This window comes from Trachinotus anak, unplaced genomic scaffold (genome assembly GCF_046630095.1).
Source record: "Trachinotus anak isolate AG129_WGS33_773 ecotype Australia unplaced genomic scaffold, CSIRO_AGI_Tana_v1 ptg000001l, whole genome shotgun sequence".
NCBI classification, from domain to species: Eukaryota; Metazoa; Chordata; class Actinopteri; order Carangiformes; family Carangidae; genus Trachinotus; species Trachinotus anak.
This window is the reverse complement of record NW_027273852.1, coordinates 19,781,071-19,805,389: the sequence shown is the minus strand read 5'-3', so window position 1 is coordinate 19,805,389 and position 24,319 is coordinate 19,781,071. Positions and strand designations below refer to the sequence as shown.

General features: G+C 38.0%; 1 protein-coding gene across 3 annotated transcripts; it reads left to right on the top strand.

Moving 5' to 3' along the window:
- Positions 1-1,783: 1,783 nt before the first annotated feature.
- cd28 (CD28 molecule) lies at positions 1,784-20,989 on the top strand. Of its 3 annotated transcripts, XM_071482997.1 has the most exons (11): positions 1,784-1,950; positions 3,948-4,081; positions 6,148-6,289; positions 6,390-6,547; positions 11,775-12,044; positions 14,748-14,815; positions 14,942-15,015; positions 17,420-17,670; positions 18,491-18,647; positions 18,740-18,903; positions 20,363-20,989. In XM_071482997.1, exons 7-11 carry the CDS (start codon positions 14,943-14,945, stop codon positions 20,462-20,464), a joined length of 747 nt encoding a protein of 248 aa, XP_071339098.1. In that variant the 5' UTR covers positions 1,784-1,950; positions 3,948-4,081; positions 6,148-6,289; positions 6,390-6,547; positions 11,775-12,044; positions 14,748-14,815; position 14,942; the 3' UTR covers positions 20,465-20,989. The 3 variants fall into 3 exon arrangements, with proteins under 3 accessions (XP_071339098.1, XP_071339108.1, XP_071339090.1); XM_071483007.1 differs by having other exon boundaries at positions 1,785-1,950; positions 3,953-4,081; positions 14,748-15,015; positions 20,363-20,988; XM_071482989.1 differs by having other exon boundaries at positions 1,785-1,950; positions 6,368-6,547; positions 14,748-15,015; positions 20,363-20,988.
- Positions 20,990-24,319: the final 3,330 nt, after the last annotated feature.

Genomic DNA, 24,319 nt, shown 5'->3' with positions numbered 1-24,319 from the left:
CTTTTTGGAGGTCACATTCGCAAATCTTGCCAGTGTAATTGTAACCTGTCACTGTGCTAGTGTCAGTGCTTCTGGTAACATTAGATGAGAGCTGTGATGCAAAAAACTGTCACTACTATTAAATATCCTTGTCTGAGAATGACTAATAATACTACTAATGATAAAAACACAGCATTTGACTATGTTAATTACCATGGTAAAGGTCGAAGCTTTGTAGCTTCAAGACAGCCCTACCTTACAGTAGAACTGGAGGCCAAGGTAATGTCATTAAAAGGAACAATATGGTTACATCATTTTACTCTGAGGTGTTTAAGGCCAAGTACAATAACTTCACTTCTGTATGAATCTAGAAATAAAACATTACAGGTCATTCAGGTCTTTATGTCTTTCAGACATGGCTGAAGTTTGACGTCCTGATTACTTTCATCTGGCTTCACAGATGAATACAGGTGGGTGTCATCTGTGAAGCAATTGAAATTTATGTGGTGCTTCCTGATAATATTGCCTAAAGGTAACATATATAATGTGAAAAGTATCGGACAACTGTAGAGATGAGTCCATTGTCTGAGGCCATTAGAAGATGACTGGCAACCAGACCTGCTGCTGTGCTATGATGGACTCTAAATCCTGAACAAACTATTCCTATGCAAATAATCACATAACTGGTTTGCAACTACTTTTTCAAGGATTTTAGAAATAAAGGGGAGGTTGGATATAGGTTTGTAGTTGGCTGAATTATCTGGTCCAAAAGTAGAGTTTTAATTGCTGTAACTTTAACCTGTTAAGATAAATTTATCAGATCTAACATGGAAGTATGCATTAAAGGAAAAACATCCTAGAACAGCCTTATTGGAATTTGGTCCAGAAGGCAAGTTGATGATTTAGAGGAAGAAACAGTTGAAGTTGGCTCAGAGAGATTTACAGAAGAAGAGAGAAGCAGGCTAAATATAAATCAGTTGTTACAATCATTTCCTCAGCTCTTCCAGGTGCTGAATCCAAAAAGAAACTAATATATTTCAAGCCCAAACTGGCTCTTCATTTGGATTAAAGGACTCGGAGCATCGTCCAAAGATGCAGTTGTGTTTTTGCTGTCTGCTACAATGGCCATAGTCAGACTGCCATAGTCAGACTGTGTCTTTACTCTATTACATCACTGTACCTTATTTTCCTTTCTCTTGAGTGAAAAAAAATCACCACCCCTATTCCAGAGAAAGATTTCAGATAACCTCAAACGTTCCTCCTCCCCCCCGCCCCTGCTGCTCCTCTCCATACCAAACATCTCATGGTTTTAAAACCATGGAGTTGAATTAAGGTTAAACTTCAGTGCCAGTTTATGTTCAGGCTCAGAAGTATGATATGAACTTCTACACCTGAATGTGGGTATTAGCATGGTGTATAACCCCATAACCTTTTCTGCATGTCTGTTTGTGTTTGTGTGTGCATGTCTGTGTATTCAAGGAGAGACTGTATTTGTATGTCTTGCATGATAGTGCATGTGCACATGTGTAAGAATGTCACTGTGCATGCATGTACCTTATATTAATAGATCAATACAGTATTCTATCTATCTATCTATCTATCTATCTATCTATCTATCTATCTATCTATCTATCTATCTATCTATCTATCTATCTATCTATCTATCTATCTATCTGTCTGTCTGTGTAATATCAACATATGTAAATGATTGTGTGTGTGCACTTGTTTGCAGGCTTATCTTTCAGCACGTATGTATGTACACGTGGTTACATTGTCTTAGAACATGGTTTCACTGCTTCACACAGGAAGCGCTCCAATCTGATTCACACAGAGTCACACATTTTCTCCCCTTCTTTTCTGTATTATTGAACAACACATTAGCAGCAGCCGCTTAGGAGCGCAAGATGAGAGTGGGGGTCCTGTGGATGCTGATGGTGTGTTTGAGTGATGGAGAAGACACAAGGTGCCCAGGTAAGAAGCATTAACTGTGGTTTTGTTGAAAGAAGTGATGGCTGTGACCGTTCTTTCAGAGAACGGTTCTCTTTTAACCAACATCATAACTTTCAGAATGACTGCAAGGACTTTCATATGCTCTGGCAATCAGATCCTGATGTCAGGAAAAAAAGTTCAGTAAATGTCTAAAGCTCTTTCACATTTCCTCTGTTTACGTCAGAGGAACAAAGAGCGAGTTTCTCTGAGATCTGCAGATTAAGTGCTATTTAAAATGAAAAAAAAAAGAGAAAACTTTATAAATAACATATATAGAAAATATATCTTATATGTACTTATATATTATTTCATGCACATTGCCTGTTTCCCAGTGTAACCAGTTTGGACTGTTTTCCATCCACTGGAATAGTTTATACTGACAGGGAACAGAGACACAATTTCTGTAACAGATGACCAAAAAACCCCAGTTCTTTAGAACTAGGCTGAATGTTTTCAAATGATTTATTCATTCACATCTGTGTCATAAAATTCTTGTATAAACTGTTGCATCAGGGCAAGCAAGCGAACAAACAAACAAACAAACAAACGGTATCTGTTATATCTTTTTCATTTAATACAAAATTCATTATTTTGACTATTGTTTTTGGATTTGCTGAAACTTCTATTAATAGACCAGAAACTGGAGGCGTCTTTCTACCAGGAAGGATCCATGGGGCAGGAACTTGATCCTGAAGATTTCACACACTTTACTCAAGAAAAAGTAACCAGTGGATGTCCTACATTCAAAATGTTACATAACAATAGTAACATAACCAAAAGTAGTGGAATAGTTGTTACGGTAGATAATAGTTACAATAAAATAATAATAAAAATATTAATCAAGTGAAAATGAAATAAAATGTATTAAGTGACATTCCAGCACTGCAAGGCAACACAGTCACCACTGCTAAGCATGTTACTGCATTAGTGGTTAGGTGTTTCCTGATGTTTAGAATCAGGTGTTATTTGTGACCAAGTTGCTTAACTGTGTTATTTAAAAAAATGTCATTATACCCCACTGGAGGTAATAGACTGCCTCCTAAATTGAGATTGAAAACTGGGCAACTTTTATGATGAGAGCAGGTTGAAGGCCGTCATGAAACTGTTATAGATTCCAGTGCAGGATTTCTTCTTATTTCATTTACAAGAGAATGAAACCACACAAATGATCATATCTCAGGTTATATCTATTGGCTATAATAATATTAATATACTATTAATATATTAATAATATACTCACCAAGTGAATTGCTGAGATCTAGTAATGCAACACATTGGCTTAAAAGGAGTCAGACAGCACCAGAAACATGAGCGTGCAGGTTTAAAGGTGTGTTTGGAAAAGAAAACAAAGGTGAAATTATTGCCCAAACTGTTTGTTGTAAATATCTGTCATATCAATTTCATCATTCATATTTGCCGTCCTGTGCTTACCATAGTTGTGTGCACACAGTTTACTTGTGCACTGAGGGGCTATGACTGACATTTCAGTTTTTATATTTTATATAATCTGACTATTGTTGGTGTTTTGGGTCTGATTATCGAAAGACTTGTGGTTCTTTCCACATCAAGCTTTGCTATAGCAAAGAGATAAACACAAAGACCAAAACTCTGAAAATATCACCCTAGATATAATATGGTTGAATTAGACAAAAATTAGGATTAAATTGATGAACATCAGATTTAATAAATAATTTCACGGTGTTCAGTGGTTTACAGATTATAAGATTTTCTGGGTGTATTTAAATACACTCAGAGTAACATAAATCATTTGGCCAGATGATGTTTCAATCACTGTGTGGCAGACTGAGAAGACAGGGGACATTTAAGTTCCCTACTGCACCTTTAAATGTGGTTTATATCAATGTTTAAGTGAAAAACTTCACCAGTTTCTAACATCTACAAATGTTTCAAATGTCTTTGCACTTGTTTTTATTATTTTGATAACTAATCTATTTGCCTGTTGTCTGTTTGTCTGTCAGTCCAGCAGATCATCTCAGTGTCAAAACTCAGTAAAGTGTCTGTCTCCTGTCCGCCTAACAAGGCCAACAGCACGAAGCTCAAGTATCAGCTCTTCTTTAATGGCAGCTGCATCAACCAAATACTTCTGAATAAGGTTCGTCAGTGTGCATCTGTGTGTATGTGTGTGTCTACATGTTACAAAAGTCTGTTACCTGTAGGTGCCACATTTTCTTTATTATTCCAAGAAACACATGCCTCATTGCTTTTTCATTTGTCATATTCACTAAGAGTTCATTGCCTCAGACTCTCTAAGCCACTGCACACAACCACAATTATTATGCAGTGCAATTTATTACTGTAATTATTCGAAAGATTGTTCAGACAGTGACTTTTCCCAAACAGAGTCTGACCTCAAATCGTGAAGTGCTGAGCTGTGCCACACAGGGAAGCCACAGTATCGCACCTCTGCTCCAAGACGACACTGCACAGACATTTCATGAATGCGGGGGTTTCTGTAGAGAGCAATCTCGAATGCACGGGCGGCTACAGTGTGTGACATTTGCGTTGTACTTCACAGGCCGCGGACAATGCATGCAGTGACCGGCCATTAGATGGCAGCAGAAACTAAATTTTGAGCCAGGGTGTAGATACAAACAAATTTTTTAATGGCTAAAATCAACTACCCTGGCCTAGTTTTAAGGTTTTTGTTTCTGGAGACCTTAGACTACACCTAACATCACAGTTGGGCTGTTCAGGTGTGACACAGTATTACTATAGTGTCACCATTCATCACTGCTGCTACTGCAGGTAGTGGAAAAAGTGTGATGTAACCACTAGTTGGCAGTGCAAGAAGGATTATTAGACTGGGTTCAATTACTCTTAATTTTAGTAATTTTGTCTTTCAGACCAACTTTTCCAAAAAATCTTCTTTTTTCTGTGCATACACAGATGAAATCCAGTCAGTGGACTGCCCCTTAAACTCGGGAAGGGCAGCAGCTCAGCAGCAGCTGAGAATCAGTTATTTAACAAAAATGCAAATGTTTGTTTTTACCTCTGCCAAGGAGGTTATGTTTTCACCTGTGTCTGTTTATTGTTGGCTGGTTTGTTTGTCAGCAAGACGGTGCAAAATACTGGACTGATTTGCACAACTTGGTGGAGAGATGTGGCACGGGCCTAGGGAGAATTCATTTTGGTGCTGTTTGGTGCTGGAATTCTTTTATCACTAACATAGCGAGATTGAGGCATTTTTCAGTATTTTGTGAATTTCTCAGGAAACAATGTTTGGGTCTTGATGTAAAAAGTCACATATTTATGGAGTTGAAATACATGGCTTTGTACGGTTTGGTGCAGATCCAGATAATTTGGTGCAGATCTAGATAATAATCTGGATGATCTGGATGATGAGATAATAATCTGGATCTGGTTGATCTGGGTCTGACAGACATGTAGGATTACGTCTGTGGAGGTATGCCCTTTTTTGGTTGTTGAGTCTTTACTCGGCAATTAACGGTTCTGTAAAAAATTGTCACTGCCACCGGATGTCACACTTCAGGCCTCTGTTTCGACTGTTAAATAAATTCAGCCTTGGACTTTATCTGTGGTCGCATAAATGACAATGAATAGCCGATAAAGATACCGGAGCTGGTGAACACTTAAGGAAACTTTTCAGTTTTGACAGTCCACTGGTTGAATGGGATCCAACAGCAATCACTGGGAAAACCTGAAATCGGCCTTGGATTTATCCACAGTTGCACAAACAAACTTTATGGATGTTATGACAGTTCGCCGCCTACTAGGATTTCAGTCAGTTGTCCCCATGGCCAGCCAACCTGTGCTTTAGTGTCATCTCTCTTTGTTGGAGCCTTTTTAGATGGAGACGTAGCTTCTTCAGTGGAGGAAATTCTGGAAGATCACTTTGACCTGAATGCTGTCACTTTCACCTGAAGGCTGCATATTGTACTATGTCAGCTTGTGTGCGGTTGGTACCTGTATGTTTAAACATGGGGAAGACCAATGGTTTAACAGGAGGGACTCGAAAGCATGAACATCCCACTTTCTCTGACCAGTTACCAAAACCGAAAACAGAGAAACTCTGACTTTTTTTTTTTTTGCATATTATGCATGCATGCATACTGCTATATTATTGTTTAAAATTTCGTTTACAGAACCTTTAATGTCCCTGCATATAAATTACCATATATTTTCTCTTTCTTTATGTAGGACATTGATCCTCCAGGGTATTTGTTCTCCAGTCAGTTTAAAGTCACAGCAACCAATAGTGGAGTGTACGTCTGCAAGAGGGAGGTGATTTACCCTCCACCATTTATAGAGGACTGTCACACCACTGAAGTCCAAGTGGATGGTAAAATGCATCATTCAAAGTCGTATATACACTCAATTATATTACATTACAGCATGTAATACATTGAAATATAATCAGTTGTTTTCACATTTATCTATAGAGAAGCAGTCTCAGCCAACAATCAATGCCACTGGCCCAGCAGACCATCAGAGCTTTCCAGACAAGTCTCCATCTGTCCGAGAGGTGGTGATGTGGGTGGGATGTGGTGTTTTATTGGTCTACAGCCTGTCAATCACCTGCATTACTATCATTATATGGGTAAGAATGAAAAAAAAATCATTCAGTCTCTTGTACAAATGTTGGAAATCATTTGTGAATAGAAGTTCAGTTTTTCTCTCTTTTTGTGTGCTGCATTCCCCAGAGGAAGCTGAAGAGAGATGACAAGGATACAAATATTTATGCCAACACCAGACCTGGAGAGCTCAGGAAACCCTACAAAGTTTAAAAAATAACTCATGGCAGTTACTAAGAGCTTTTGCAATTAAAGCTCTGAATGTTTTGTGCAAATCACAACCATCTGTGCAAATCACAAGCCTCTGGTCTATGTCTGGTAGCTGGAGGAGGAGTTAATGAGGGAACCTGATTAATTTAAATGACAACTAGTTTAATTTCACTCTTACTTATTCTTTAGACTGGAAAATGACATCAAACTAAGTGAAGAAACAGTGCATCAGAAGTAGAGGTCCTGCAGTATATAGCAAAGTGTTGCAGTAAACAGAGATCCTAAAAACATGTGTGAAATATGCGAAAAGAAAAATGAAACAATCAGTTGAGTATGTGAGAAAACCTTAAAAAAATACAAGGGTGTACAGAATCTGTAAAAACAAAATAACACAACAGGACAAGAGGAAACCTCTAAGAGCCATACAAAAGCAGACTTGCTTGAAGATGTTTCACTACTCGTCTGAAAGACCTCTTAAGCTCTAACTGACAAGTGAGGAGGTCTTGGCATTTAACTTCTTGTGGGGTCACTTGTTGAAGTCCCATGGGATTCTTTGACCTAGTATGTGAGGGGACCACCTATGGTCAGTGGACCACATAAAGATTTTATAACTGGAAGCTTGTATTAAAAAAATCACCAAACACATACATTAAAAACAAAGACTAATCTTTTTTATTGTGTCTCTCAAGCAGAGCACAGTCTGTGTCTGAGATCCACCACAGTTTACCTCAACTCCATGTCTTTATTTCTACCTCCCTCTGTTTGATATGTAGAGCCGATCATAATGGTATCTTAGTATGAAGCCTCATTTTGAGTCACTCCTGTTTGCTGTTTTAAAGTTGTGGCATTACCTGTTAATACAAACTCGACACTTCCTGTGGCTATTTCAAATAAAAAGCCCTCCAATGTTTCAGTGGAACCTTTATTTCTTAACAGGGCAATTATTGCTGTGCTCCAGAAAGCTTAATGTCTCACTTGCAGTCTCTGGTGTTTCTGTTATTTACATGTTATTCAGATCTGCTAGTTTAGCAATGACTTCTCTCTCTTCCTCCCTCTCTCCTGCTCTCGCTTGTTCAATGTGTCTTAATGTTTAGTTATCCCTCTACCTCCTTTGGTAATAACGATACGTGTAATGAAAGTAGTTTATTTGCTATAATGGAGGTGAGGCTCAGTGAATTGGAGGTGCTCCTTCACTTCCCTGCAGTCCCCAAGCAGCAGAAACCAGAGTGGTTTGGTAGACTGCCTGTAATAAGAGGTGTAGCCCTAAGCCTGAAAAAAGGTCTCTAAATCCAGCGACAATGTGCTAAGTTAAGTAACACTGCAGACTGTAAACACCCCCTAATAGAACCTCTTTGTACCAGAAACTCCAACTCAGCAACAAGACACTTGCCTGACCAATGATGGAAATATGATCAATCAGTCATTCACTGACATTCCATATTATAGGGCTGGCGCCATTGTCATATACGCAATATATGTTTCATGACCAGAACAATTGTATTGGTATTATGTCAAATACAGTTGTTTTGGCAATTAATCAAACTGTTTTTGGTCTTCTACACCTGCTTATCTTGTTCAGGGTCTTGGTCAGCTAGAGTCAACCCTGGTTCAGTTACCCAGCACATGTCTACAGTCTATCACAGTTCAGATGAACATAGACAAGTTTCAGTATTTGGTGTTAATCACTTTACTTAGGTTATTGAAATATATCTCACCTCATTCTTTAGGGGCTCAAACTGTAAAAAAGGAGATAGTTTAAAACTTAATCCAAACCAAAACCAGATGTCTTCTGACGTGGCTCCTGGGAAGAGTTTTCCTCATACAGACCAGTTATAGTTTGACATGTCCTTCCATTTGAGTTTGGCTGTTTTTATTCCAAAGCTACTTGCTATGCATGTAATCCTAAAATATGAATAATGATTTGTTGTCTTATTTTGGCATTTTATTTATCAGGATATTGACCTGAAGATGCGATTTAACATTGTGTAGAGGGAATGAAATATTACATTGTACTGTTTGTCAACTTAAGGTTTTGATAAGTATTTCAATTTGCTATTCTAAATATAATATATAAGAATAAAAATATACACATATTTATTTGCTCTTTCATAAGACCTGTGAGATTGTTTTGCTTTACTTTAAAACAGTAGTTCATCATTTCATCTGCGATACTTAAAAACTTTTAGTTTATTCTGAGTATGAGAAATGCTATGTTTTGCCATATTAACATTAAATTCGTTATCTGGTTACTGCAAGAATGAAATAGTTTTCTGTCAATGTTTAGTCAAATTTTATCCTAAATGGGTCAAAATTGTCTCATGCATTAGGAAAATTACTTAGAAATGACTAACTGGAAAATGCAAATTGTGTTTGCAATAATAAATGGGTCAATATAAGTCAAATGAACTGTTCTCATGGCTTTGAAGGAAATGAAAAGATACCAAGATTGTTGATAAGCAAAGCAAAAAACAGCTAAATGAATATGGCTGACCTTTCACTTTTATGTTCTATCTTTCAAATGATCCTGGCGACATTGTTTTTTGATGTGAGTCATAAGAATTTTTTGTAAGAAGCTGAGACAATGACAGTAATAATTACTGAGTACTCGTGATAATGTAGTACTGATGTAAGTACTCATGCGTTGGAACGTCAACATGCTGACAAACGCTTGGTGGATCTCAGGACTTCAGTGACCCCCAACCAACTACCCCAACCACATTCCTAAAGAAAGTAACTGTTTTTATGAACAGCCAGTACTCTTGTTTTTGCTGGTGACATGTCACAGTAGAAAAAGCACAGGTTTGAAGGATTAAAAATAGTTTTAAAATTATCTTTTTCCAACACTGTTATCTATAATTGTCAGACACAGAAACTGAAACAAATATGTAAATATTTCTAATATTTGTGATAAATTCTCATATTTTGTCTAATAATGGATTTTTGTATTCAATAAATTTGGTCTGGAGGTGGAAAATGAAAATCAACATCCCTCCCATCTATTTTCTGACAGTTTAACCACTTCACTTCCAAGGTCCTGCTACTCTCACTGTCACACTATCATGACTATATATATATATATATATGTATGTGTGTGTGTGTGTGTATATATATATATATATACACACTACCGTTCAAAAGTTTGGGGTCACCCATTATTTATCAAATGAGTTGCAAAAATGAATAGAAAATATAGTCAAGACATTGACAAGGTTAGAAATAATGATTTTTATTTGAAATAATAATTTTCTCCTCCAAACTTTGCTTTCGTCAAAGAATGCTCCATTTGCAGCAATTACAGCATTGCAGACCTTTGGCATTCTAGCTGTTAATTTGTTGAGGTAATATGGAGAAATTTCACCCCACGCTTCCAGAAGCCCCTCCCACAAGTTGGATTGGCCTGATGGGCACTTCTTGCGTACCATACGGTCAAGCTGCTCCCACAACAGCTCAATGGGGTTGTGATCTGGTGACTGCTTCTTCCCTAAATAGTTCTTGCATAATTTGGAGGTGTGCTTTGGGTCATTGTCCTGTTATAGGAGGAAATTGGCTCCAATCAAGCACTGTCCACAGGGTATGGCATGGCGTTGCAAAATGCAGTGATAGCCTTCCTTATTCAAAATCCCTTTTACCTTGTACAAATCTCCCACTTTACCAGCACCAAAGCAACCCCAGTCACGTTACCTCCACCATGCTTGACAGATGGCGTCAGGCACTCTGCCCTGAAGGCCAGCATCCCGGAGTCGCCTCTTCACTGTAGACGTTGACATTGGCTTTTTGCTTGTACTATTTAATGAAGCTGCCAGTTGAGGACCTGTGAGGCGTCTATTTCTCAAACTAGAGACTCTAATGTACTTGTCTTCTTGCTCAGTTGTGCAGCGGGGCCTCCCACTTCTCTTTCTACTCTGGTTAGAGCCTGTTTGTGCTGTTCTCCGAAGGGAGTAGTACACACCGTTGTAGGAAATCTTCAGTTTCTTGGCAATTTCTCGCATGGAATAGCCTTCATTTCTAAGAACAAGAATAGACTGTCGAGTTTCACATGAAAGTTCTCTTTTTCTGGCCATTTTGAGAGTTTAATCGAACCCACAAATGTGATGCTCCAGATTCTCAACTAGCTCAAAGGAAGGTCAGTTTTATACCTTCTCTAACCAGCAAAACAGTTTTCAGCTGTGCTAACATAATTGCACAAGGGTTTTCAAGGGTTTTCTAATATCCATTAGTCTTCTAACGCCATTAGCAAACACAATGTACCATTAGAACACTGGAATGATGGTTGCAGGAAATACACCTATGTAGATATTGCATTAAAAACCAGATGTTTGCAGCTAGAATAGTCATTTACATAGAGTGTATTTCTGATTAGTTTAATGTTATCTTCATTGAAAAAACAGTACTTTTATTTCAGAAATAAGGACATTTCTAAGTGACCCCAAACTTTTGAATGGTAGTGTATATACTGTACTATACTGTATCATATATAGTGTACTGTACTGTATATATATATATATATATATATATATATATATATATATATACACACACACAGTATATATATATGTACTGTATATATACAGTACATATATATATATACAGTACAGTACAGTTAAAGTTTTAGGCCACATTACCCGGTGGCCTAAAACTTTGTTCATCGACACTTCGAACGCACCTTGCAGCCCTGGGTTCCTCCCAGGGCTACACCTGTCTGAGGTTCGCTTTGCCATCAATCGTAAACATTCGCATTTCCAGGGCTGGGGCAGTCGCAGGGCATCCCCAGGCTGCTTTCGTCCCCCTAAGCGCAGAATTTTATTTTAGCAACAATTAGCTAAACAGCTTTTTTAGTGTTGTTTTAGCAAAGTTTTAATTACCAGCCATATTTATTTTTCAGTCTCTTTATAAAGATACAAACAGATACAAACCTTGGGACTTCCAGTCAATACTCGGTGCAGATGATCCTGTACACTATGCCAGCTGCTTGATTATGACGTTCCATGTATGCTGTTCCTGCCTGCATCTTACACCCTGCTGTTATGTGCTGAACTGTCTCAGGGGCATCTTTGCACAGCCTGCACCTGGGGTCCTGTCTGGTGTGGTAGACCCTGGTCTCTATTCAACGTCAAAACAGAAGACACCTCCTAAGGTGGTTGAGAATGACCGAGCTAAGATCCTGTGGGACTGACGAACTGGTAACCAACCAGACATCGTGTTGGTTGACAAACTACAGAAGAAAGCATTGGTGACAGATGTAGCAAATGACAGCAACATCAAGAAGAAAGAACATGAGAAGCTCGAAAAATACCAAGGGCTGAGAGAGGAGGGGTAAGAGGGAGATTTTATATATATATATATATAGATATATACATAAAATTTTTAGATAGAAATATAATATAGACTCTACTTCTCTGCTCTACCCTACTCTGCTCTACTCTACTACTGTACTGTACTGTGGGGGAATTCAATCTTAGCATACATTGAATCAAATTCACAACAGCTGAGCAAACAGGAGAGTTATCGATTTGCTTGGTTTTCTCATAAAGCCAGTATTAACTCAGTGTTAATAGGAAACTATGTTAACATCAGATGAACACATGCTTTCAGCATTAGATTTGGTGCTGTGTCAACTAAACTGAATTTATCTTCATATGATTAATTTTCCACACACATGGAGACTCAATAGCTGCTGATTATATTTTTTGCACTTTATACTAAACCATACTGAAACAATGATTGCAGCAAAAATAAACCACTGTTTTCCGGGTGACTGAAGACTGTAGTGCTGACTGTAACTTCAGTCAGCTCTGCATGATTGGGGCTTAACCCCACAGAGTGTTTCCAGGCAAAACACATATCATGACATCAGCAGAACACTGAATCTTACAGCATCAGCACTTTCATTGTGGTCTATATATAACCTATAATTAGTTATTTTCCACTGTTTACACCTTTTCATTGAATAGTAAAGTACTTTGGGTGTGAAAGAAACACAGAAAAAAAAATGACTCTTATATTCCAAAGAAGAATAAATGAAATAACTGAAACAGTTACTCACTTGTAATCTTGCATCAGATTCAAATGTGCACCTTTTATTTGAATAGTAAAGTAGTTTGGGTGTGACAGAAATACACAGAAGAAAAAAATGACTCTAATATTCTGTAGAAGAATAAATGATTGAATTGAAACACTTACTCACTCGTAAAGTGGTGTCAGATTCAAATGTGAAATTTGATTGCATCACACATTCAATTTCAAAATAAAACACTCAACATCACAGGCAATGATATCTAATTAAGGAATATCTAAGTGTTTTCCAGTGTAAATGTCCATATTACCATAATCCAATCGAAATGAAGAAGCAGATGTGTACAGAAAAATCTTTTCACAATATTAGTGTGCAGGTAAATAGAGGCTATTGTCTTAAAAAAGGCTTTACTTTATAATATTATGCAGATAACTTTTAAAGATAATATGTTGCAGCCTTCAAAGCCAAGTGGACAGGCTCTATCTATGACTCACAGATTTATTGTGAGCATTTAGCATAAATTACTCACTCACAGGGTCTGGACCAATGGCCTATTTGGTTGTTCAGGTTGGAGGACTTGTTTAACCATTAGTTCCTGCAATTAAGGTATTTCTAGGTGGTATTTCTCAATTTCCATTTTCTGAAGCACCTATATTGGATATAGCAGTAAAGTTTTCCATGTCTTCTTTGATTATAAAGCAGGTCTAGGTTCTATATCAATACTGTGAAAGTATCAAAGCCTCAGTCCACAGAGAAATGCACACAGCCTGTATTCAGAAACTGAGCCTTAAAACAAGCCGCCAGGACTTCTGGAACTTTGTGATGTCACAACAAAGCAGTCACTGCTCTCGGCTATTCCCCAGGACCAGCCCACATGGACCCACCATCCAACCTTTCAGGATTTGCCCCCCCCCCCCCCCCCCCCAAAGTCAGCACTAACAGAGCACATAATACTTAACATGCAAAACAGAAGGCTTCACGTTATCTTTCCTCTCTGTGCCAGCTGCTTTAAGTATTTAAATATAAGACAAAAGGGAACTGTTGTAACTAACTTCATGACTTTTTTACAGCTGGAATAAGTGAAGCATCGGCAGTTTCTACATCTCACTCCCATCATTGTGTTACCACTCTATTCCTATTAGGGTTTAATATCCAACTATGCTCCAAAGCAAATGTGGTGAATGCTTACCTTCAGTTGCATATGTAAGGTCACTAAAGAAAAGGTGCAAATGTTTGAGCTGAAATTACTCTAACTCGAACTAAAAATCTTTTAGCACGAAAGACTCCTGACTCCACGGAGCTCATGGAAATAGTGATTTTTTTTGTTTCAAATAAAATTTCCGTCCTATATTTTCTACAAGGCGATGATATCATCAGGAGATTTCAGAGTGAAGTGTTCATTGTGGTGATAAATCATCACTGCAGTCTTTTGGGAGGGATCTTCCTTTATGCACGTAAAATTTTATACATATGACAAAACAAGTTTCTCTATAAATGGAAATAGTTGTTCAATCAAGCATACTGTATATTCTTTATAAAAAGACTTTAATGACACTGTAATCAAATCAATATTGCAGGGAAAATTCAGTGCGGTGATCCGCTGGAATTTAAACTAAATATAAACGCTGCAAAAGTTTCCACATGAACAAGTCATTTGAATCTCACTATGTTTTTTTCCACAACAGTCTTCTGCCAATAGGTTTAATAGATTTATCTTGTTTCTGAAGCTCATCAACCTGCTTTAAGGATGTTCCTGAGTCAACTGACTGAAACATCTGAATAGGGCAAAAGAAGAACAAACACTTACTTCACCCCACATTTTGAATGATGATACTTGTGTGGATGGACATATTTTGGAAGATTGTTGAGAACTGTTGCAGTTGCTTGGTGCAGTTCAACATGTGTGTGTGTTTTTTCTCAGATTAAACCAGTTTAATAAAACCACTCAGCTTTCCTGCAGAGCCACAACCGTTTAAAACTGTCGTCTCTCTTTACCGGCACAGCACCATCGTCATTTCCTGTGCTGGCGCACAGTTTCCATGACAGCCGACAGAAAAGCACGACTATAAAGGTAGGTTTCACTGTTTTTGCTGTATTTTAAAGAATTTTATTTTCCTTGTGAGTGTGTTTGCTCACCAGACCTTTTGTGAGTTTTAAGTGTCTGTGGCTTTCTGAGTGACAGTGTGAGATACTGTAGGATGTTCCTGACACACTGTGTGATGGGATGGACTGTGTTGACAGTCCTCAGCCTCTGCCAGCCTGTGTGGAGTGGTGAGTGTAAACAGACTTTTACTCAAGTGATGATTGCAATTTTTGATAACAACTTTTGCACAGTCCAAGATTAACACTTAACTACCAGGTAACAAAGAATAGGTGTTTGGCAAAGTGTCATTTGACGGGTTTGCTCTAATCCTGACTTTCCTCAGACAGACAACAGATTTAAAATTAACTGTGTAAAATTAACACAACATTATCACTAAATCAAAAAGATACCGACTGTTTTCACAACATTTTTAATTTGAGCTGAAAGCCATACTTTCTGCTGATACATGACAGACTACTTATGGGCTAATTGCCAACTAGATTTCACAAATAAAATATGACAACTGGATTTATTTTTCCTATTTTATAAAAATGTAAATGTTCTGTAAAAACTGTGAAACTCATCAATGGTGGTCAGTTGTATGAAAGCAGAAGTCTTCTTCATATAGCTGATTTTAGGTGTAAAAGACTTTACTAGGACCCACCTGCTTAAATATTTTAAATACTGAATAAAATAGCATCCATAGCAAATGGTGATATGAGTAGATAGTAAACTATTACTACTCCAACGTTTTTAAAGAAATAGCATGACATTTTTGAAAAAATTGCTTAATTTCTGGCTAGAAGTTAGATGATTCATACTGGTCTGCTATTGGCATGTAGGTGGAGCCAGTGCCAGGTAGCTTAGTTTAGCACTAAGACTGGAAACTGGGAAACAGTTAGCCTGGCTCTGTCTAAAGCATCTCTAAAGTTCACCTACAAGTACGATATTGCTTGTATGTTTTAATACTTAGAAAAACAGAAAGAAACAACAATTCATAGTTTCACGTGGTGTTGCGTGCTGGACTGCCCTCTTTTAGACAGAGCCAGGCTAGCTGTTTCCCAGTGTTTCTAGTCTTTATGCTAGGCTACGCTAACTGCCTCCTGACTGTATTTTATTTACTGCACAAGTACGAGAGTGACATTGAGCTTCTCAAAATCTTGTCAAACTGCTTTTGAGCACAAGACACGAAAGCAACGCAGCTGAATCAATTCAAGGTCTCATAATAGAATTTAACATTATTGATACTGATGGGTGCAGTTAATGCTGTGGCAGTGGAAACTGAAAGCTCTGCAATCACTGCAGTTCAGTGGCTATGTGTGCAATGTTAAAGCTGTGCTAACTTTTCTTTTAATTCAATGGTTACATTTTCATTATGGTTAAAACTGCGGCTGTTTCCTGTCTTAGTTGGAGGGTAGGGTTGACATCAGTTTTCAGTGGAAAGACTAGATGGAACATTTTACTGAGCTAGCTAGCCACTCATTAGCCTACATTAAGGAATAACTTGGTTTTATTTAGCATCAGGAGCGTATGTGAACCCCACAGCTTCACTGCGGGGACAGGACTTCTGCAGAGCTGCAGTCAAACCGCAGTATTTTGCTTTTTGTCTCCATGTGGGTGTAAAGGCTTTCAGGTTTTTTTGGAGAGCATCTTCAACAGAGCTGTGCTGGGTGGTGAAATGAATCACTTCAACTGTTGAATTATTGTTAAGTAATGTCATTACATTTTCAATTCATATTATGTAATGATTAACATATCCACTGTCAATGAACAGCTTCCATTGTTCACCTCTGTCACTGTCTCAAAAGTGTAAAGTTGTGGAAAGTTTGTCAGCCATGTCTCACCAAATGGTGGATGAATAACACATAATTTTTTACGTCATTTGCATATTTAGCTTTTTTCGTGTCATTTCATGCCACATCATTTCTCTACTGACTAAACCCTAACCATAACTAAAACAGCGTTAGATGACATTTGAAAAGCTTAAAATACGTAGACACATATGAAATGAAACATATAAAAGGTCCTGAAATGAGCCAAACTGTGTATATGCAGTCCCATGATATCACAGTTTGGCTCACATTTAATACCAAGCTTAAACCACAGGACAGAAAAAATAGATACTAAACACTAAATTATTACCAACTCTCCGCTACAATGAACTTCTCCCAACACTTAAGATAATCTTAAGCATCATTTTTTCCAAAGTAAAGTAGCATTTGAGAAATATTCTTCATCCACCCCTTGAAAAATTGTGGCACAATCAGGAAATTGACAATTATCAATCAAACATTTTTCTGAAGAGTGTTAATGTCTTCCGCTTCCATGGTTGTAAAATCCTGTCTATCTTTTCCATCAGTAATTTTTCAAAATAAAAAAAAATCTAAACTTTTAAATAAATAGATAAAATAAAATTAACAACAATAAAAATGAATCCTGTTATTTAACAAGAGTGTAATGACCCTGGAAAAATCCAGACTGATCTTGGTGGATCACCTGCTTCATCTGCTGAGCTCCACATTTGTTAGTATCTTGTATCACCAGTCCATTTCTTAACCATCTCCACCTTAACCTTCCCTTTCTTTCCGTCAGCTGTGAACGTGATCCAGCCCTACAGTGTGATGGGCATCAATGGTACAGCCCAGATCCAGTGCTTCATCCACCCCCAACCCTCTTTCCCTCAGATCCAATCCTGCAATGACAAAAGCCCTAAATACCCATACCCCAACCCTGAGAAGGTCCGTGTGTCTCTGCTGAAAGGCCTCTACGGCACCCAGGAGCTCTGCTCGTCCACTCTCAACCTCCCAGAGAGTGGAGAGACAAATGTGAAGAAAGAGGGAGAGGTAGGTCTGAACAGTTAATAGAAATATTATTGAAATCACAGTACGATTGTGGTGCCACAGAGATTCCCCCAGTCTGCATCACATTCCAGACATGAAGGAATGTGTTTGTTTGGTACAGGCCTCAACAAAAATCACATCATCATTTTTATATTTTATATGTCATTTTTTCAGTAAAAATGAAATGCAAAAATGACCAGTCCAACTGAAATAGTGACTAATTTCGCAGTTTTTTTTTGCATGTTCTTTGTTCTAGTCTTTGGACAGATAGATGCTAATTTATCCCAATTTATGCCAAAATAATGTAATCTAACAGTTTTTCTTTATCGGCTTCTTGCTATAAGAGATGGGAATCGTACATGACAAAACAATTTTTGTCAAAGTTAGAACCGTTTTTTATTTTCCATGAAAGAGATTTTGTGTACTTGGGTCTACTAGATTTTAAAATATTAAGTATGAGCAAAATTTTATTTCAGAGGAAAAAAATATGCATCCATGCAAAGGCTGTGGCATAAAAAGTCATATTCAAGACATTCAAATGGATCCTTAACACATAATAATAAATATGGTGTAATACGATAAAAAAATATACCAACATGCCTCTGTAAAATTCCTTTTCCACCTCAAAGAGCATCAGCGACACTGATATTGATATTGTTTGTTTTTTTCCATTGATTGTGAACAACTATAAATTTTGTCATTGTTTCAAATCTTTTTAAAATAATCCTTTAGTGTCCTACTTGCAATATACTGAAAACTTTAATAACTGCTGATAATTGATCTGGAGACAGTTGTGAAACCCTGGTGTGATGTGTGGTTTTAGGTGCAGTGTTCTGCCAAGCTGAGAGAGGGCGCTGTGGAGGTGACAGTGTCTGGACTGAAACCCACAGACACAGATCTGTACCGCTGTAGGATACAGATCTTTTACCCACCACCATACCTGATGCTCACAGGCAACGGCACACTCATTCATGTGTTAGGTGAGACTCCCACAGACACTCATTTACAGTATTACCCACAGTGCACACATCTGTCTGCCTTTCTTTGAGTCTTACTCTCCCTCTGTCCACAGAGAGCTCTGACTGTCCTAAGCCGGGGCCTCAGACAGCAATGGCATACCAGGGTGATGAAGAGGAGGCTGATGATGGTGATGAGAGGATAGCACCAGTCAGTATTCCTGTGGTTGTATTGGTGACACTGGTCATAATTGTACTCATCATCATTATCTTCTTCCAGGTCAGAGCATTATTATTTTATCTTTATTCATGTTATGGCTGATTTGTGTTATTAATGATTGGTAGTAGTAGAATCAGTAAGTAACTTAATTGCATTATTGTTCTACATTTTATTGTTATTAATTTTTTCATTTAGGGATAGCAGTGGTAACAGTTTTCCCTGATGGATGTGATGTGTTTGTGGCCCAAGATTTCAAACAGTCCTAAAATGCAACATTAGACCCCTCACACAATTCTGTAAACACACATTCACACAGCATCCATATAAGAAAATCCCCCAACTTTTTTTTTCTAGGTCATTTTTCAAGGCATTTTTTGCCTTTATTGTGAAAGCCACAGTGAGAGAGAGACAGGAAGGACAGGGGTGGGGGCTGACATGCAGCGAAAGGCTTCAGAGCCAAGCCGCAGTGGTTAGGGCTAAGCCTTAATAGTTTATGTGCTATGAGGTGAGCCACTGCCAAAAATAAACTAAACAAGACTCCTTTAACCTAAATACCACATTGTAGTTGTGTGCTCACAGTAATAAAGTAACCAGACTTGAAAACACGAGGGCAGGTCTCTTTCTCCTTTAAGTAAATAAAGACTGTCATTGGTTTGTGAAAATCTTGCTCTAGAAGTGTCTTCTGGAAAATATGATTGTATCAGCACAGTCTATTTAAGTGTGTGAAAGGCCATTTTGTATGTTGCACACAACTGCGGGTACTGAAAATGAATAAAAGTTTACTAATACATTGATTAATATTGTACTGTAGCAGTGGGAGTAGTAGTCTCAGCAATAATAACAGTAACAATAGTAGTAATAGTTGCAGTAGTCTACTGTATCTATCAAGCTAAAATTTCCACCTGGAAAAAGCAGGTTAAGTGCCCCAAGACCTTAGACCAGAGACACCCAAAAGCCCCAGGTTCACTGTGTGGCTATTGCTTTACATCATAGTATAATTGGTTTGTATCATTACATATTGCAATATCCAATAAGATTAGCATGATGAGGGCCTAAAGGTTGGTGCTGCTTGATTGAGGCCTTGAGGAGGGATTTTTTGGTCAAAATCTATATTGAAATCAGACAAATCCCCAAATTAAGCTCAATTTAATCAGATTACTACACAACAAACCTGGGGCTATATAAGATTTATTTATGGTAATGCTGTACACAGCAAACAGAGAGAGGGAGGAAAAGGAGGTTAATAGATCTCAACAGGTATTTTTTCCTCCTAGAGCCTCATATGTGGTTGTAGTAGTTGCTGTGGTCGGAGGTAGCAGTAGCAGCAGCAATAGTGCTGATGGCAGCAGGTGCAGTTCCAGTCTGAACAGCTTCATGGCTAAAGGCTAAATCCATCCATGAGCAGCCAGTGTTATTGTCATTTTCTCTACGCTGCTGTTCTTCACTGTATAATATCTAATAAAAATGTATCATCCTCTGTTGTTTACAGAATCTAAATCTGTGTGTTTTCCATTTGCAGACTCTCCAGTGTAAACAAGGGAGGAGGGAGATCGTCAGATCTGTGCATGGCGGCCCTTACAAAGTGGATGCAGTTGCATTTTCATGTGACAACATTGCATGAAAAACATAAATGTAAAGTCCAGTTAGCACTGAATGGCATTAGAATACCATGTATTTTGAATGCAGAGTTAAAGGAATATAGTGGTAGGGTCAGTACTGGCCGTTTATTAAATATCAATCTGTTATGATTGATGTTCTTCTTTTCACCAAAGCTATAGAAGAACACCAAAATGACATTTGGGTGTCTGTGGATATTTTATGTTTACGTTGTTGTAAACTCAAATTATATGAAGAAGCTGTAGCTTTGATTACATTTCCACTGATCTGAGTTGTTGAGGTGCCTATAGGTGCTCTCAGCTGCAGCTGGGAAGGCTTGATGTTTGATTAAAAACAGAATTATGTTTATGTTGGCTAAATGCTCCAGCTAAGAAAATGCAATGCTTTGAATCATTAAGATGAATTACTGCTGTAGAAGTTATTTGCCCATGAGTTTATTGATTCTTACTGTATATTTTGTTGCCATTGCAATGTACAGCAAATATTCATGATGGATATTTCATTTCAGTAAAGTTTCTTAACTTTAAATTGTACTTTTGTGTAATTCATTTTTTAAAATTGTAGATAAATTAGCTTGCTTTATCGGGGAAGGACCGTAAAGGTCCAAAACCTCAATAAGGGTTCTGTCTTATCAGTTGTGTTGTCTCCTTCTTTTCATATATCCTCCAAGAAGATCAGCTGTAGAACAAAGTCACGATATGAAGATACACAGAGTTGTTTAAATTTGATTGTGGCAGCTGAAATAAAAAGTTTCAGGGATTAATTGTAGATCTGAAGTTCTGGATCCAGTATGAGAAGCACGTTATTGACACAGTTGGCCTTATTAGTTCTCAATGTCCATCATCACTCCAGCACACAGGAAAGCAGCAGTCAAGAAATGATTACAAATTGTTAACATTTTGTAAAAAACAGACCTATATTATTGATTCTGAGCAATTTGCTGATTTTTCGATAAATAAGGAGAATAAATAAAGAATAAATCAAACACTTTCAATAAAATTCAAACTTTAGAGATTGAGCCTTGAAGTAAAGGCGACAGACCCCATCACCTTGCCACCATCAGGCCTGTATTTGTACTTGTTGACCAACAGAATAACATTTTGATTAGAGGACCTTTCCTGTCATGTTACCCACAGTTCACAAAAGCCCAGGATCTGTCTATCTACCACAGAAACATAAACTATAGAAACGTGCAGAGACAAACACACACAGTAGCTACAAAGGAACTCAAGAGGTTTTCAGTTTTCAAAGCTTGTGAAAGCACCCTCACCATATCCGGATCTTATTCTCTGTACAGTTAGAAAAAGCACCACATGATGACCTGTGAGATCTGACAGAACCGTCGTCACACAGCAGGTCAGAAACATACGGCAGGGGGAAGCTGCCAACTTCTCACTGTTGCTGACTATGAGCAGACTGTTGATGTAAACTGTTGAGCTGGTGAAGTGATTTGAGCTGTGGAGTAACATGTCTGGTTTTGGATGTATGTGTGAGGACTACTGCATTTTTTTTAAATCTCCTATTGTTTGTCTGGTTGATGAAACAAAGAGCTTTACAGCAGCAGCTGCAACCAGTTTGATATAAACATCTAAACCACTTCCTCAGAATCAGCTTGAGATAAGCTAAATAGCTGAAGTGACAGATAATTTAACTTCTGGTGTGTTTTTCAGCAGATAAAAGTTGCCCTAGTTATGTTGCTGACACAACATTCATGCTTTCTAGCCATGCTGTGAACACATTTCCTGTCTCTGGGTTTTACAACTTATCTCAAGTATGCCAGTATTTAGGGTTGGATATGCTCAGTGAGAGTTGTTCAAAATGGCCATGCTCAAAGACAGAGTAAAAGACTGACTGTCAACAAGAGGGAGGAGATGTGATACAGTTTATGTATGGGGATCACAGCACACATTTTCAGACAGTCCCCCCCAAAAGACATTCATAGTGTCAGTTGTTTACATGAAAAGTGACAGAAACATTTTTTTTATTATTCTATCCCTGTGTAAAGCTCTTTGAATTGCCTTATGTCTGAAAGGTGCTATATAAATATACTTGCCTCGCCTTTCCTTTAAACCCAGGCTCCTCTGTCACTTCTACACAGCTTACCACTGATAGCGTGAAGGGTGTGAATGTTGGATCATTCCTCCAACGTCAACCAGGACCTTACTGAAAAAGACATGTTTTATCTTAATAAGGCTTGCACAGTCTGCTGCCATGAGGCTGTACATGTGAAATGCAGTGCTTTGGGCTAAATGCTAACATCAGTATGCTGACACTGCTAACATTTTGATGTTCAGCAGGTAGCTCCTGCTCCTTACCATGTTTACCAAAAATGGCTCTATGTAAAGCTGCCCCTCGTTCACACACACACACACACACACACACACACACACACACACACATACAGGAGGTGGACAGGAGGAGCTGGATGGGTCTCTCTACCTCCTGAGCCAAGCCAATATAGAGTACAGCTGAGGCTGATGGGAACTTTAGTTTTGCATGTATTTAGTATTAGACAAATTAATATTTTGATCTGATTATGGTGCTTGATGAAAAGTCACAATCACTAAAGTTTCTATAGTTCGTCAAAATGTGGTACATAAACATCTGTACCACATTTTGGGGTAATCCATCTGATAGTTGTTGAAACTTTTCACAGAAAAAGAAAAAGAAAAAAAAAATGAAAACCACAAGTTTTAAGTCCACCAGTCTTTCAGCCTAGACCAAAGTGGTGGAACAACCAACCAACCAACAAACATTTCCATCCATGAAGCCATGCCAGTAGCACTGCTAAAACACTCACCAGTGGTTGTCTATCCCAGCACTGCTGAATGTTGGCATGGGTAACAATACAAAAAATCACAGTGATTCTGTTGTAAGACCGTCACTGATTTTATTTTACTGGAGATGCCTGACCATTATGGTGTCCATTATGGTGTCCCACACATCAACTGAAATCATTGTCATACTGATGTAACAATTACAGTGTAAAACATAATAAAATACTAGAAAACCAAGTCAGTGTTTTCAAAAGAAGGGCAGTTTATTGTCTGATCCCATCTACACTGGTATTGCTGTGTCTGTGGTTAGTACAAAGATTGCACAGAAGCACGTAACCTGAAAAACAGGATGTGGACTAACCCTGTTGACTCTATTCAACCTGTATCCCATCAAAGCGGTCATTTTTTTAAACTGAACTGTATGTTGCATATATATACAGTGTGCATATATATGTTTATATATATATATATATATATATATATTATCCTCATTAAAGTTCTCTCAGTTTCTTCTCCTTTACTTGAGTATTTCTACTTTCAACCTTGTACGAGTTCAGAGACAAATATTGTACTTTTTACTCCTTTACATTTTTTGACAACTATAGTTATAGTTATAGCAGATACAGGTCATCAAACATCAGAATGTGATCTCATTGACTTCTACCGTGGTATGATTGTTGGTACAAGACAGGCTGGTTTGAGTATTTCTGACAATGTTCATCTCCTGGATTTTCACACACAACTCAGAATGGATCCAAAGACAAAAAAGATCCAATGAGCAGCAGCTCTGAGGAAGAAACACCTTGTTGATGAGAGAGGTCAGAAAGGCTATGGTAACTCAGATAACCACTCTTTACAACTGTGGTGAGCTTAGCATCTTAAATTGAACAAGATGGCCAAGCTTGAGGGTGGACCTTGATGAGCTACAACAGGAGAAGGCCATGTCAGGTTCCTGTCCTGTCAACCAAGAACAGAAACCTGAGGCTGCAGTGGACACAGACTCATCAACACTAGACAACTGAAGACTGGAAAAACATATCCTGGTCTGATGAAACTGGATTTCTGCTGAGGCAGCAGATGGT